Below are 16,165 nucleotides of genomic sequence, written 5' to 3'. Positions count from 1 at the left end.
CTTCAAATAACGTTAAGCACACTAAACATGGCATGATGCAACGACTGGAAAAAGTCAATACGGTAACGGAGCAAACCATGCTATCTCCGGCCGTGTATGATCCGCGAGTAATATACAAGCAGATCAAGTATAAATATGCAATTGACGTTGTCTAGCCATCAGGTAAGTGTACAGTAAGTTAAACCACTACTTTCGTACTTCTACCATGGCAGAGCTCATCGTTCTCACTTGCGCCTCTGGCAAGCAATGCAGCCATCTCATTCCTCTCCTCTATGACGAGCCAAAATACAAGCTCCGCCTCGTCGTGAACTCAGATGCATCTTCTGAGCGACTTCAAAAACAATATCCCAAGGCGGAGGTCGTTCAAGCAAACCTCGATTTTCCACAAGACTGTGCCAGAATCCTCGAGGGAGCCACAGTCATATACTACATTGGCCCACCCCTTACGTGGAAGGAGACGTACTATGGCATCAATATCGTCGATGCAGCGATTACTGAGTCGCAGAAACAGGGTTCGAAATTCGCCCACTTCGTCTTCAGCTCTGTACTGCATCCGGAGTTGACCAAACTGCTCAACCACGATCGTAAACGATATGTCGAGGAACATCTGACTGAGTCTATGTTGCCATACACCATTCTCCAGCCAAGTCACTTTACCGACAATGCTATTGGCCAACTTGTAGCGCAGAAGGACGCCGAGCGTCCTGTCTTCAGGGCTGCTCACAGCGTACAAACCCTGTTCTCGTTCACCAGTCTCCACGACTACGCAGAAGCTTCGGCCAAAGTCATCCAAGAGCGGTCGAAGCATTTCTATGCCACGTACCAGCTAGTCAGCACCATGCCGTTGAAATATACTGAGTATATCAAGTCGATTGGCGAAGCGATGGGGAAGGAGATCGAGATTCAGGAAATGTCGTTCGACGAGGCTGTGGGCACTTTCTCTGAACGGATGTTTGGATCCCGAGACGGTGGCCCGCAGTTTCTGCGAGATGCGATTGAACGTCTTGTACTATATTACAATCACAGAGGGTTGTATAGCAATCCGAACATCTTGGAGTGGTTGATTGGGAGGACTGGGTCAAGTCCTGCAGACGTGGCAAGACACTATCTCAAGCAATAGGATGGTGAGACTGGTCGAGATATATCACTGCTGGAAAAAATGCGGACGACATGGAGCACTATGCCGGTGACGGTTAATAAGTGTAGACTTGAAAGCGATGTTGAGCATGGTTGCGACCCTAGTTGCACTAGCTAGCACTAGAATATCCATATTCAACCATGACATACCTTTTATCCTGTACGCCTCATCGCAATCATCGTAGCAAGCTATTCCAGATCCGACATTCTTCGACCTAGTTTTCAAAAACACCATGTCTGCTGGGTCGACGGAGGAGGTGAGAACTTGAGAAAGGCACGCGAGCTCAGAAGCCGACATGGCTTCGTTTGATGAAGTCTTTCGCCTGGCAGCAAATCCCGGACCAGATCGTAAGATTCCAGGAGCTGTTCTCGTTGCGGCCGACAGATCAGGTCAGTGGTCTCGAGGAGACCGTATCCTGGTGCGAGCAACCGACAGCTGAGATGCTAATCCTTCTCCAGGAAAGATATGCTATCTCAATTGCCAGGGAACCACTTCCGTCGACGAAGCTCTGGCACAGCCGATCACATCAGACCATACATTCTGGATAGCATCATGCACGAAGCTTATGACGACTATTGCCGTGCTACGATGTGTAGACAAGGGTCTGTTACATCTGGATGAGGACATCTCTCCTGTCCTTCCAGAATTCAAGTACCCTGATATTTTAGTCGGCTTCGACAGCAATACTGGAGAGCCTCGATTCCAGAAGGCGAGCAACAAGATCACTTTGCGTCAATTACTGACGCATTCAAGTGGTATGGGATATAGCTTCGCCTCGCCCAAGCTGGTCTGGTGGAGGAAATGGGTTGAGAACGACCCGGAATCGTTCAAGGGAAACCTTGTGAGTTGTGGCACATCGTGAATGGAGGAAATGTCTAACCAAGGTCCCACAACCAGACGAAACAGTTCAACTTGCCACTCATCTACGACCCCGGCGAAGGATGGGAGTACAGCGTCAGCGTCGACTGGGCAGGTCAGATGGTCGAGCGAGTCAATGGTGGAGTACGATTGGGCGACTACATGAAACAACATATCTGGGATCCTCTGGACATGAAATCAACTACATTCCGGGCCTTTGAGAACGGGAATGAACACATACGGGACCGACTGTGTCCAATGACTCGCAGAACTGGTTCCGGCATCTTGAAATCTGCACCGCCCTACCGCAGATATGATTGGAAAGATGACTATGGAGGTCAAGGGGTATGCTGTAGCCCGAACGACTTCATCATACTCCTTGGCGCGGTGCTGAAGAATGACGGTACAGTGCTCATGAAAGAGACAGTCGAGATGATGTTCCAACCACATCTGTCTGACGATTCGTACCTCAATGCTCACATGGCCAAATCTATTGAAAGTGGCATGCTCCGAAGCGGTGTCGAAAGTTATGCTTGGAATTTTGGGCTCGGAGGAATCTTGAATATGAAAGATGTCGATGGACTGTGCAAGAAAGGTACAATGACCTGGAGCGGTTATGCAAACACATACTGGGTAAGTCGTTGCTTCAGACGTGCTCTTGAATGTGAATTTCTGATCTCTGCTCGTCTGAACAGTGGGTCGACCCTTCAGCTGGTACTTGTGGCATGTACGCCTCTCAGTTGTTGGCGACGCCGAGTGATCCTGTTTCTTTGGACTTGTACCTTGCTTTCAGGAGGCATGTGTACCAACAGTTCGCCTCGAAGTGAACGCGGCTGCAAAGGTGCTCAAGACAAGGCCGCCAAATGAGGTATTCTCGTTCATGAGGTGGTATCAAAGGAGCCTTGACGACGATCACCGGTATCAACAATGACCATCGATAGCAACAACGACCGTCGATGACAATAACGAACGTCGATATAAGCAACAAGGCGACCGAAGGCTGGATTCGGTTACCATCTTCTCCTTGCCGGCTTGATTGCAAGGGTCTTGCGCTTGATGTGGAGTTTGATAGCCTGTTATTGCTTCGGTGAGTTCTCGAGCCCGCGCGCTCAGATTGGCGACATATGTCCAAGATCCAGAGCCTTGACCAGATATCAGTCGGGCTTAGAGCATCAATCCCTTTCCCACATCTGGTGTTGACTACCCTCAACACCCTTTAGATTCTTCAAGCCTCCAAATTTCACCCTTCTACTTCTTCATCCAAATGGCCGAAATGCGCTTATTACACTCCGGGAGCTGGCCGGGCGAAAGCATCGACCATCATGGCAGTCACCTGCGGGAACCCTTAGAAGGCCTGTGTACTGGGAGCTCGCCTCGACGTCAACGCAGTCTACAGAAGAGCGGAAAAACAGGCTGCCGGATAAGGTAGGCCCATGTAGGGTTTGATCATGGAATGCTGCCGTCGATCAGAGACTAGTAATTGAATGGTTGTAGGGATGCGTCCGCTCAGTACTTGCCAGGTGGAAAACACTTTCTCAAGGCGGTCACACATGGCATTGTGAGGCTCTGATGAAGTTGATATTCACGCGTGTAAACAATGGCAATGGATAAAGACGTCATATCACTTTGAGGCACGTGATGTCTGTTTACCTTTAAACAAATGTTCACAATTGATACGAATATTCTCAACACCAACTGAACGATTATGCTATTGTAATATGCCTTCATCGCGTGCACCTCCAGAGCTGTCGCCGATGGCATCGTCGTTCCACTCCGCGACCGGTCCCACGACAGCATCTGTGCGCCGCAACCTCTTCTCAGGACATCTTTCGCGCCGACCAGTGTCTCGCCCTGGCTCACAAGACGAGCCACAGATGCCTCAATCTGTCGCGCATCCACCCCCACCTCCATCGCGCAGAATACACCAACGATCTGTGTCGACGCCTTCGCTTTCACCGTCTCCACCACGACTCTCCCCAACGCACAACTACCAGGCCGGAAATGGCACTAATCCGCCTGTCTTCGCGCACCCTCTCCTGCGGCCGACACAATCTCCTCCCCGCAATTCATTCCTAGACACCTACGATCCCACCGTCTCTCCAAACCGACCTCTCAGTCCAGGAGCGACAGCAACGCTCTTCCCAGACTCCTCAATCATAGCATTCGACCCCATCACAAGAAAACCGATCCTTCCCCACCTCCCAGTCCTTCCAGGCCGTCTCAAACTCAGCGACTCCGACGACGAAGGCCTAGAAATAATAGAACCAGGACAACCACACGAATCATTAGCTGGTCACGGCGACCCCGCTCAGGCCTACGATTCATCCTTCCACTCCGCTTCAGCGGACACAGACTACGCCCACCAGGCTGCAATGGCCGCGATGTCCGCGCAAGCAGAAGCAGAAGCCGAGGCAGACGAAGAACGTTGCGGGCGCGAACGCATCGAGCGGATGGTCAAAGACATGATGGCCCGACAGCGCGCAAAAGTGAAGAACAAGTCGCCCGCCTCAAACATCCCGGCTCCTCCCCACCACAGCCACAGCAGAATCGGTCGACGAGCCCAGGCTCAAGCCCGCACACGCCTCCGCCGCGAGCCTAATCCAGATCTCGACGCTGATGAAATCGACCCGGGCGGCTACCATGTCGAGTACGGCGATGAGGAGAACCATTCGCCAATCTACACTGGTCCTGACATTGACGCGGAGTCTGATGCTGAGAAGGAGGAACTTATGGGTTTGATCACAGCGAGTCTACGACGAGAAGTCGCGCGAGCAGATGAGGAAGCCTGGATGTTCGGCGACTCTGGCGGCATTGGCGCAGGAGGTGATCTTGGTTTCGAATGATGCGAACAAACGACAGTCACGAGTTTATGATGTGGAATAGCATGAAATGAGGCCTGAAATGGCATGCAGAAAACAACACGGGAGTTATGAACGACGAAACATGCATGGAGTTGGGCGTTGGATCATGATTGCTGGGAAAGCACTGTGACATACGGCGCGATATGATGTAACAACACAGATCAGGTGTACCAAAAGTTTCAGAGAAGCAGTGAACAGTCTGCATATGAAATGGAAGGAAAGAGCCAACACGAGCAATGAGACTAGCGGGTGTTGAAATGCCAGGGTTAATTCGATGACAAGACCTCAGACAGAGACTGAGGCTGCGATTTTGTATAATACATGCATGCTCAAGAATATGAGACCAGGTCAAATCCCAGTCAATGTGATACGCATTGTGGCGCAACCACGCACGCTCTGACAAATGCCTTCCTTCCAAGTCGAGTGTTGCTCGTCATATCATTCATGAAATCTTCTCCCTGCCCGTCATGCGCTGTACTCAGTCTAGATCCATCGTGGGCGGCTTCTCAATCTCCTTCTTCGCAGGCGCTTGAACCTTGGGCGTGCCCGACCTCGGCGTCGACTGCTGCCCTCCGCCTCCACCACCGAAGAGCATACTCCCCATCATATCAAACAACGGGTTTCCACCCTGCCTAGGCATCCTGATACCAAACCACACTTCACCGATATTTGCCAGCGCATCACCCCACAGACCCTCGGCATCTTTAAGATGCGGCGCATAGTACTTTGCCAATTGTCTGAACAAGCTTGAATCGCCCTTCTGCGCGGCAAGAAGTAACAATCCCAGAAAATTCAGCAGCGGAATCGATGGGAACACGCGCACAGTAAGCCCGGACTTGCTCGACTCGATAGGCTGCGACATCGCCAGCAGCGCAGGATTGGATGTGGTGAGGTGCGATGTGAACGTCGACAACGCGCGGTTCGCAGACGCGAGATCTCCAACGAGCAGGTATGGCAGGACCGATCGCGAAGCGTAGATCGGCGCGAGGTGAGGCTGGTCGAGAGCGTACCATGTGTAATGCAGTGTTGCGAGAATTGGTGCAGAATCGGCCGTGCCCAAGATCAGATGTCGTTCTGCGTCGTAGACTTCGCCCTCTGTATAAGCATCAGCGCATGTCCTTCACCCACGACTCTTTCCAACGACGATGTTTTCGCCCGCCGGGCACCTCCCCGGCCCATCACGATGGAGAGAAAGAGAGAGACAAGAGAGACGAACCTTCAGCAAACATCTTCCCAACCTCAGCATGAATCACCGCATTCCCCCTCTCCACATCGCCAAACTTCCCACTCCAAGCCACCGTCTCACTAACAAATCTCTTCCTCGTCGGTTCCTCCGGGGGAAACGCCCTCAATATCTCCAACAACCTCTTTCTATTCTCGTCCGTACACGCCCACTCGCCTTTCGTATAGACATCGTTCAACAACATCAACGCCAAATCGCCGCCTGATCCGCCTTGGCCGGCCCTTAGCAATAACAGGCTGCCATTGTACAACACGTCGCATGCCGATGTATAGTCCTGGGCTTTGAGGTACCGTGCAGTAATGACTCGCAATTGTTGATGGGCTTCATAGAAGTTGCCCTCGGCGATCCTGTACACATGACACACCCATCAGCACGAGCCCGAGCCCAGAAAAGACGTTGCCAGACAAGGGACAAGAGCAAGCCGCAGCAAGTAAGGTAGAGCAACCATAGTAACAGTACGGGGCATGTACAAACACACAGGGTTGTGTCTGCGGTGGAATCGTTCGTGCAATACTAGGTAGTAGTGGTGGGGGAAGAGTGAACTCACTTCTCCTTCTGCCGAGCAATCGTCTTTGCTATTTTCGCGGACATGGTGCAAGAAGACTATGGGATGCAAGACACCCAGGAACAGAAGCCGAGAACAGAACTGCTATAGAGGGTGGCAGGTCAGGTCAGGTTGATCTGGTAGAGTGGAGGCGTACAGTAGATCAATCGTGCCGCAGGTTGGAGCTGGAGAACATAGACCGACGTCATGTTTTACTTAAGGAGCGTGGCAGCCTTGCGCCCTTCAGCCAATTCTTTGGCCTCGCGAACGTAGACTGGATTGGTGTGATCAGCACGTTCAATAGCCAACTACAATGGTCCCTGCTTACCACATCTATCGATCAAACAGGTCCTGGTTAAGGCTACTATATTGGAATGCGAAGATACGTGTTTGGTAAATGTCTTGATCTCTTCATTCCCCATCTCCGAGGAACAGGTATTAAACTCATACGAGAATCTCTTATATGTAGTCAAACCACTGAAGCAACAGAGAACTAGTCCGAATGATCCTGTTCCAAGAAGATCGCCCACCTCGACGCTGTTCTCTCAAACAGCCTTCCGTCGACCGCAAGACAAGGACGCCTCTGCCCAATGACACAGCAAAAGTGTGAAGACCCTCCAAAAATAAAATGTTGCCCAAGGTATATGAAAAACTCCATGTATATGCACGCTGCAGATGTGAGAAACAAAAGAGAAGTTCTCATCTTGCAACAGCCAAACCAACAAGAGCCGCGTATTGGACAGCCTTGTGGATAGCGATTCAGCTTGGGATCTGGAAAGCGAATGTGTGCTCCCCAATGAACCTGACGAGAATGCGGAGATCTTGCTGCAACCCGGTGAGTCGACAGGACGAACTCTACCACAGTGCGCGCGCTGCGCCCGCGGGTGAGGCAGCGTAGTCTCAATACTGTTGTCACGACTCGTTCTCGTCCTGCTCAGCCATGCTCCCAAGATTCCCCCTGCCAGCATTCGCAGTACTTCGGGTACTCTTGTGGCCTCTCGATACACCACCTCCACCATTCGAGATTGGACTGCTGGCTCTCTTAGCTGTGCCGTTCGACGTCGGTGGCGGCGTTGGTCTTTCCGAAGACGTCGATTCCAAGCTGTCTGCACTGTCTTTCTTAACAGTAGGTGGTGGCCTTGAAAACATGGCCTTCAAAGCTGCTTTGGCTTTGGCCTTTTCTTCCTTCTCTTCGGCCGCCTTCTTGGCCGGATCTTGTGCCGCCTTTTCATCGGCATATTGCTTCCACTTTCTCCATCCGTCGAAGTCTATCAGCGCTTGCATACAACCCCATTCGGTGACTTTACGCTCCATCCATATGAAGTTGACGGGCTGTAGAAGACAATTAGTCACTTGCGATCGATCAACAATTCAACATGCTTACCTTGGTCAAGAAGTCGTTACACCCAGCAGCCAATGCTTCGTGCCTGTCGCTCTGCAGACTGCTGGCCGTCAAAGCCACAATGATGACTGGACTTTTGAACAGACTTCGATCAGGGAGAGCATCAGCCTCACCCAGAGGTTCTCCATCTTTGGGTGTTGGACCGGGGTGAGTTTCGATTGGACTTCCACCAAAGACGCCAATCCCGTTGACAGCTTCAAGCCGGCGGATTTCCTTGGTCGCTTCAAGCCCGTTCATGATTGGCAGCTGAATATCCATCAGAACCAAATGGAAACCACCCTTCCTCCACATGGCGACAGCCTCTTTTCCGTTCATGGCTGATTGCCATCGAACTTTGAGTCTCTTCATGAAAGCTTCGAGCAGCTTCAAGTTGATCACGTTGTCTTCTACGAGCAACACATTGATGGGCGGGACAGTCCCGTCCAGCAAAGCCGCAGACGCCGGTTGGTTGGAGGACGGATGATCACCACTCGCTGACCGAGAAGTAACGGGGTTCTTTCTCTTCCTCGATTTCTGACCCAGATGAGGAGAGGTGATACGGTTCGGTGGGGTGATGGATGGCTTGTGGTCGTTAGGTCCCTGCGGTGGAGGCGTAGGCAGCGGAGGAGCCGTGGGTATGGCGCCGTTCATCTGTGGTTGTTTTTCTGGTCGTATCAGCATAGCCTTCTCCACGGGTCAAGTCAACTTACCTATGACCTGCCCATTGGGCTGGACAGTATGTAGAATGGTGGGACTGCTCGTGTGTTGTCTGCCGTATTTGGGTCTGGCATGTCTCCTTTGCCCGTGCGATCCTGGACTGGGCAAAGGCGGCAACTGGCCTGTAGTCAAGACGGACATGGAGTGTTGAACGGCATGAGGAGGGGGTACATGCGCCAGATGGGGAGAGTGAAGTGGCATAGGGGGGAAGTATTCCCTGGCGCCATCATCGGGTCGATATTGGTCCTGATAGTAGTAGGAAACTTGGTGGTTCCCAGCCCGAGGGGATGGGCGTGGTGTCCGGCGTACAGTATTGACCTCGATAATCAAAGCTTCTTCGACAGTCTGCCCGCCGGGGTAGTATGTATCAAGAGTCGACCCAATGGGCTCTTCGGGACCCAGGGGACGCTCCAAAGGGACATTTTTATTGTTTTGTTCGCGACTGACAATCTTCAATGTAACGTCGGGAGCATCGATGCTGCGACCCAGAGAATTGGCATATTTTTGCAAGATTACATCGCGAACATTGTCCACCAGGTCGTCTTGAGCGACCTCAACTCTGGTCGGAGAAGCACCTGGGCGTTTCACCCAGATCTTTCTCTGCATAGCTTGGTCGCTAGCATTTCGGGGGCATGCTAGTGATGGGAGAGTCGGGACTGTAGGAGAGGAAGGTCGCTGGACGACGAGGAGTGGAGGAACAGGGGGATGGGTGGTCGCAATGGTGTTTGGAGTGTCAGGACTCAGAGGAGACCTGCGACTAGAGGAGCTAGAAGGGACGACGTTGTCTTCGGTGCCGTTGGGATCGTCGTGAGGTGTAGATGTATCGGAATGATGAGGAGTGGTGGTCGCAGAAAATGAAGTGGGTTCGGTTGAAGCGGGTGAAGCGGGTGAAGCGGGTGAAGCTGTGGCTGTGGCTGGTGCGTGTCCTTGCGCTTGTCGTTCTGCAGCCGATGGCACTTTCAATCCGCCATCAGGATTGCGATTGGGCGCCGCTCCGACTCCTCTGGGGTTGGGCTCCGGCTGTCGCTCACACGTTTCTAGGTCTCTGCTTTTCGATCGGTTACTGTTATTGCCAACGCTCTTCCTTTTGGTGTTCTCAGACTTCCTTCGTCCACGTCGATGGAGAGCGAGACTGCTTAGGGACGACAGCGTTGGGAATTGGAAGCCCGACGATGGTTCTTGTCTGGTGCTGCTGGAGTTGCTTTCCCCGTCAATAGATTTATGGTTAGGCTCCGGGCCACTTAGACTGCGGAACAGAGATCGAGTCCTGGACAGTGGCATTGCCGACTGGACTCTTCCATGCAATCTGTCGACTTGTTGGAAGGGGTTGACCTCCCCTTCCTGGAGTTGAGTGATGAATAGAAGAAGGGAAAGATCAAGTAGTGAGGGAACGTAGTGTAGAATTCATTGCTTGGTCGAACAGTAAGCGGCAGAAATGTAAGGGAGACAGATGAGATGAGTTGGCTTTGCTTTGCTTTGCTCTGGTCTGGATCACGAGGTTACCCTTCCTGGGGATTCAAGAAGTCAGAGTTCCAGAATTATGCGCAATGCAGGAGGACAAGAGGTTGTTCTGCCGTGGCAGCAGCTTCCCTCCCCCTTTCATCGTTCAACGGCAATATTCAGGTTATCCGTAAGTCACGGCCTGGTGTTAATTCAATTGTTGTTCACCTAGAGCGCTCCCCAGGTATCTGGTATTCTTGGTAGGTATGAATTACTGGTTGTTGTTTCGCATTCTCTACGTCGCGAATCAAAATTGGCGTTACAGCGCAAACGCCGGCCATCCAACTCCAACAATCCAAGTCTCTCTCCTCTGCACCGACCAACATTCAGCGTCGGTCAAGGTTCACGTCAAGGGCACAAATAACCGGTAGCACTTTGTGGCCCTCTGGATACTTCTAATTGAACACTCCTTCCAACTAGTTCAGAGTGAGACCAATCACCTTTCAGTCCCCAGCTTTACTACACCGGCGTCAAGAAACAATCAGGTGTTTGATAGATACTCTATCTCGAAAATGATGTATTGCGTCCTTGCTCTTTCACAGCTCATGAAAAATACTCATAGACGTCCCATATCTGTATTAGTCATGCTCGTCCCTCGTTATTGCATGGGAACATCCCCTTAACGCCTTCCTATATAAGTTCTCTCACGCCTTGACTCGAGCTATTGCAATGCACGCGGATCCAACCTCATAGAATGCTACCACTCCATTGCATCGTCAAAGGCTGTTTCGTGTTCCCAATGTCGAAACAAAAGATACTGTATGTCCCAAACCCAACTGCGAACCCGAAACCACTTTAAAGATACCACGTATGCCAGCTTCCTCGCAAGTCGAGGAGAAAAAACCCAATGCCGCACGAACCTCGATAATGACAGTGTGAGCAGTATTCCCGTTTCCCGTTCCCATTTCCATTCCCATCCCGCTCCTGCACATATGCTTTGCGACCGCTACCGCTGCTATGTATGTACCCAAGGTTCCAACTTCAGATAAACGCCATTTCGCTTGCCTGAACATTCGCTTGTTGTCCGCTACATGGGGAATCTCGTGCGTGAAGGAAGGTGAATAAACAAATCACTTCAATGAATAAATGAAAACAAAACGCCCTCCGTGACCAATGTGCCCAACGCGCTGGCTGAGGAGAATTTGACATGCGACAGGTAATCTGAGTGGAAGATTGCCGTCGATGGTAGGCGCAACAAAGTGCGGTCGTAGTTTTGTGAGCCCACAATAAGCCTTCTATCAACGGCCAAGCATGTAATCAGGATAGCCACCGCCAACGTTTTGGCTTGCGGGTCCGGTATTCATCGACACTGCTCGCATGTTGGGTAGGGCTCCATTGCCGACAGTGTATCCTTGCGGGACATAAGCCGAAGGTGGCACTCCTCCGTTGACGCCTGGTGGCATGGACATGTTTAGGCCGGGAGGCGCTGACAATCCAGGAGGTGGTCCAGCCGCTGTCGAGAATGCTCCGGGAGTCATGTTTCCAAACCCGCTCATACTCATGGCTCCGGTGGCACTAAGCGGCGTTGTAGGATTCACACTCACTGGTTGTCCTGACCGAACTCCCAGTGGGTTCTTCGAAAAGCTCAACCGGATGCCGCCCTTGACGCTGTTATGCAGCTGGGCGCCATACAAATCGTTGAGTGCCTTGGTCGCAAAGGAGACATCCTCAAATTCAACAAAGCACATCGGCCCATTCTGCTTGGTCCGGAAACAGAGCCTTTTGTAACCCCTCTGCTTCGAAAACATGGCCTTCAACTCGTCCTCGGAAGTATCAATGGGCAGATTGCCCACGTACAGTGTGTTACATGGCGGGTTCTGGTCGGCGGGATTGGCAGGCGGGAAATTGTGCCGTACGAAGGGTTGGCTTGGTGACGAGTATTGACCATTGGCGCCCATTCCAGGAGAGAACTGGGAGTGAGGTGTCCGACTTTGAGCAGCCGACCGTGGTGACGCATAAGCATGTGAAGGTGCACTGCCCATAGTCGTGTTCAAAGACAGCGACGAGAATGCCGCCGTGGGAACGCGTGGGTTGACATGCTTTCTGCCTGCGTTGCCCGCCGAAGAGTTGTTCATATATGCCAAGGGATCCTTCAGCAGCTCGCCGGTATCATCATCCCCACCGTCTTCATCAATGACTGTCTTTCCGCTGTTGCGAGAACGGTCCGTCACGACACTGGTACCGGACATTTGAGGAGAAAAGATGGTCTGCAGATGAGAACCGCTTTCGGACGACGAGAAGTCTGGTGGGGATCCCATAGGAGGAGAATTCTTGTCCATAGATTGGAAGGTACCGTTGAACCTCGAAGACTTTGTGGCATTGGTCTGCGTTGGTGACACGGATTGTGCCATCCTTCTGCCTGCCATGGGGTCAATGGTGTTGCGTCGAGCTGCCATCGACGGACTGGAAATGACAGTCACAATCATCTTGGCCTGTCCAGCTGTGTTAGGCTTGCCATCCAGCATTGCTTGTGCCTCAGAGGCACCTGTCATGGATGCAAAGCGGGCAACGGCGGTAGCAAACCCGGCATCCTCCTCGTACTCGTTGGGAACAATGTCCGTATTCTGGAGGTCTTTGGCGAAGAGAAGCATAGTTCTTACTGCCTCGGCAGTCGTATTTCTTGGTAGACGACGAAGAAAAACTGTTGGTAATGCCATTGTGCCCTCATGGGCGGTCGACATCCGTCGTTCAGGTGCTGCCGCTTCCAGGGCCAAGGATGAGGGAACCTGGGGCATAGTATATGGGTCCGACAAGATCGAATGCAGGCGACTCTCCGATGGACTGAAAGTAATCGCGCTCATAGCGCAAATGCAAGGGTGATTGCCTACTGACTTCTGCTCGACCTCAGACAGGAGATGTCGACAGATACGAGGCCTTCTCGAGCAGACTGTTTCGGGTGATAATGTATCAAGTACCGGAAAATTGCGGTGTTCGCAAGGTCAAAGCTAGTTGATTAAGAGTTGAAGACCAGTGGTTCGCAATTTTCTTATCTAGCATGCTCCTTGAGAACAATGTTGGATTTCCGGCCTAGAGAAGGTTCGTCCACAACCATGTTACACAGGTTGTACAACCCGAATCAAGATGCTGTAGTAAATGGTACCGAAGAGTGAAAATGAGGAGGCGCAACTCAAAGTAGTCGGTCGAATCGATGAAAATAGTCTTGAAGATTCGCGTATGTGAAGGCCAAATGTGTTCTCAAGTCGAAGTGATGCGCGAGGTACAGTATCTGACAGTGTTCCTGGAAGGTAGTGGGCTCCACCACAGATTCGAGTCCGCTTCGAGTCGCAATGGGGAAGAAGAATCCGTCTGCGATAATCGTGTTACACAAACCAATCCCACTGCCCACGAGGTCGAATGAGCACGATCACCACCTGAAAGTGTGAAGGGACGACAAGGTACGGATATGGGGAGAGTAGAGAGACAAAGGGGAGATAAACCTAAGCAACCACGTAAAAGGTAGCTGGAGAGAGTTGGGAGTAAAGTAGTTTAGTGCAAAAGATGGCATAGCGATTCAGCGAGGCGGAATATTTGGCGGCGAGTTAGTGGTCCAGTCGATAGCAGCGATAAGCCCAACTAGGCCCGTGTTTGGCAGTGCCCCAGTGTGAACAATCGTGCCAATCCGGTACCGTGTGGCTTGCAGGACGGGCCCGAGCACCAAACTGGAGGCGCAGGATGGGCAGGGCTAAGATACAAATCGCGATCGGGCGGTGACCGGGTAGTGGAGAGTGAACGGCAAGGGCTAAGTAGGCCGCATGGGAACAAAGGTCGGAGCCCAGTCGAGAGAGCGGGTTCCTGACTTGGAATCCTAATGAACATGTCCGGCACCTGAATGCGGTTTTGGCCAGATTCAGGTGCCCAGCGATAAACGCGGAGGGGCGATCAGTGGGTACGTCTGGCTTACATCTGGCACGGTTGAGTTCAAGGATGATATGTACCTAGGTAGGTAGCCCTGCAGGCTGCAGCAATGAAAAGGAGCGATAGCTCAAGCGGTTCTGAAGGACAAAAAGGCGGAGTCGAATGATGGCGTAAATCAGTCGACGGCACTTCACTCGTGTACCTGGTTCAAGAGGGATTCCGGCGACGTTGGCGTGCTTTTCTGCGACTGGGGTGGGGTGAGGAAACGTGAAGGAGGGGTGGGCAAGGTGTTCAAAGAACTTACCTTTGGCGTGCTTTGGGTGTAGCACGGCATGTGGTTGAGTACGTACCACCAACTTGAGGACAGGACACACAAGGTGCCAGTCCACGCACCACAGAAAATAACTTGATAGCGATAAATGAAGAGCAGAGTAAACGGTCGTGCTCAAGTCTTTTGTCTTTGGCTGGTTGGCTTGTGGTAGCGGCGGAAGCTTATAGTGACTCATTTGGCGCCGAAGAGTTTTAATCCCAGGCACTCAGTCAGCTTCGAGATGGACTGAGATGGGAGCCTTGGTGGATAAGCATGTAGCTTGACGAGATGATTGTCACGAAGATGCGTGCTTGTTCTCAATCGCAGTGGGTGAGTAATTGTCGTTGGTCCAATGGTGCGAAGAATGAGGTGCTCTGGTCAACCATCTCTATTCGCTTTCCACGGTGTGGTGGACCTGTTCCCCGTGAAGTCAAAGAATTCTTCTGACCGAGGGCTGCGCTAATAACCAAATCCTGGTGCTAGTAGGACTGGCCTGTCGAACCAAACTCCAGTTAGGCTGGTCTTCTGTTGCTCCCGTGGCTCCTCCGGAGGTGGACGCTCGAATGAAATATAAAAGACCACCTTTACCGACATGCCGGACGTCCTTTGAGTTCTGGGAACTTCGGAGGCACCATGATAAGCCTGGAAATGTTCTAACTGTGAACCCACCATCCCATCACCTCATTCATCCATACTAGAGAGTTAGGGCATTCCTTAGCCCCAAGTATCCAAGGCGATATCCTTGTTACAAGGCTTCGAGCAATACCTGCCATTATCGATTCTTTAGCGAAGCGTGTCGGTCCACGCAAGCCCGACAGATATGCCGCCGAAAGCTATATCCTCAATTGGTAGCTTACTAGCTTGTGCGATAAAGCAGAGCAAGGCGCAGCCCATTCTTCTCCTGCCCATTCGAAAGCGCAGATTGTCCAATACACTGAGCGCGATTGCTGCTCGCAAAGATTGTCCATATATGAATTCATGCCTTGGATGCAATGCAGGACCGGAAACCGTGCGATTAATGATAACCATACGAGCTCGTACTTGAAGGTCATATCATATCGCCGAATCTGTACTTGTGAGGGACTAGTGAATGCTTTCGTGGCCGTTTCGATCCTGACAGCGCCGTCGGCCCTTTCAATTGGTCCTCGACAGATGAATGATAATGGGAGTCGAAACGTCAAACGAGGCTTATCTTTCCACTTACGTGAAACACGTGGACATTATAAGTAGAGCACTTGAGGCCCTGGTGAGTTCATCGCAGCCGAATTCCAAGATTCTGGTGTGCATCGTTTCTGCCCCCCTCACAAACCTCGCATCCTGATTGCTGGGTCCGGTTACGATGTCCCCTGGCTCGTTTGTACCTGAAAGAGAAGAGACTTTCTCCGCTTCCCATCGTGGTCGGATAAGAGGGTTGATGCTATACTAGGTTATAAGTGTCATGGTCCTGGGTAACGGCAGATGTCGTGAACAGACATGCTCATAGGCCTGACGGACTTGATGGCCGCAATTCCGTGGCATCTGGGGGCTGACCACCTCAAACCCTGACTCGTGATTAGGTATGAAATGCTTGGAAGCCTTGGATAGACTTATAACTATTGGTGGGTGTGAAAGTCTAAGTTAGTCCAAGTTGGACACCCAAGGGTGCCTGAATGTCTGCGGTATGGTGGAGAAGGTAAAGAGTTGCATCCTGGATTGACACCTGTAACAGTAACCACCATCGCAACTGCCAGTTATCTTTGACCTTATGCTTGCCACTGG

General features: G+C 51.7%; 6 protein-coding genes across 6 annotated transcripts; 3 read left to right on the top strand and 3 right to left on the bottom strand.

The window, feature by feature from the left end:
* The first annotated feature begins 126 nt into the window (after positions 1-126).
* Positions 127-1,300, top strand: EDD37DRAFT_620520 (uncharacterized protein). The gene has a single exon (XM_062815927.1). It carries the CDS (start codon positions 206-208, stop codon positions 1,118-1,120), a length of 915 nt encoding a protein of 304 aa, XP_062672641.1. The 5' UTR covers positions 127-205; the 3' UTR covers positions 1,121-1,300.
* An 8-nt stretch (positions 1,301-1,308) lies between these two features.
* Positions 1,309-3,042, top strand: EDD37DRAFT_228031 (putative penicillin-binding protein). The gene is made up of 4 exons (XM_062810492.1): positions 1,309-1,527; positions 1,597-1,979; positions 2,036-2,629; positions 2,692-3,042. The coding sequence occupies exons 1-4, from the start codon at positions 1,434-1,436 to the stop codon at positions 2,821-2,823; spliced, it is 1,203 nt and encodes a 400-aa protein (XP_062672640.1). The 5' UTR covers positions 1,309-1,433; the 3' UTR covers positions 2,824-3,042.
* Positions 3,043-3,714: 672 nt separating this feature from the next.
* On the top strand, positions 3,715-4,839 carry EDD37DRAFT_646453 (uncharacterized protein; the record flags this gene model as incomplete). The annotated part of the gene is made up of 1 exon (XM_062817737.1): positions 3,715-4,839. The coding sequence occupies one exon, from the start codon at positions 3,715-3,717 to the stop codon at positions 4,837-4,839; it is 1,125 nt and encodes a 374-aa protein (XP_062672639.1).
* A 359-nt stretch (positions 4,840-5,198) lies between these two features.
* On the bottom strand, positions 5,199-6,940 carry EDD37DRAFT_228019 (uncharacterized protein). Its single transcript, XM_062810491.1, has 4 exons — positions 6,802-6,940; positions 6,648-6,749; positions 6,074-6,447; positions 5,199-5,952 (listed from the first exon to the last, which is right to left on the bottom strand). Exons 2-4 carry the CDS (start codon positions 6,689-6,691, stop codon positions 5,336-5,338), a joined length of 1,035 nt encoding a protein of 344 aa, XP_062672638.1. The 5' UTR covers positions 6,692-6,749; positions 6,802-6,940; the 3' UTR covers positions 5,199-5,335.
* A 616-nt stretch (positions 6,941-7,556) lies between these two features.
* Positions 7,557-10,023, bottom strand: EDD37DRAFT_646451 (osomolarity two-component system, response regulator SSK1; the record flags this gene model as incomplete). Its single annotated transcript, XM_062817736.1, has 3 exons — positions 7,557-7,976; positions 8,029-8,690; positions 8,736-10,023. 3 exons carry the CDS (start codon positions 10,021-10,023, stop codon positions 7,557-7,559), a joined length of 2,370 nt encoding a protein of 789 aa, XP_062672637.1.
* Positions 10,024-11,480: 1,457 nt separating this feature from the next.
* Positions 11,481-12,977, bottom strand: EDD37DRAFT_605582 (uncharacterized protein; the record flags this gene model as incomplete). Its single annotated transcript, XM_062814822.1, has 1 exon — positions 11,481-12,977. One exon carries the CDS (start codon positions 12,975-12,977, stop codon positions 11,481-11,483), a length of 1,497 nt encoding a protein of 498 aa, XP_062672636.1.
* Positions 12,978-16,165: the final 3,188 nt, after the last annotated feature.

Source organism: Exophiala viscosa, assembly GCF_022695815.1.
Source record: "Exophiala viscosa unplaced genomic scaffold EDD37scaffold_2, whole genome shotgun sequence".
Taxonomy (NCBI): Eukaryota; Fungi; Ascomycota; class Eurotiomycetes; order Chaetothyriales; family Herpotrichiellaceae; genus Exophiala; species Exophiala viscosa.
The sequence above is the reverse complement of the archived record's forward strand: the minus strand, read 5'-3'. Positions and strand labels throughout refer to the sequence as shown.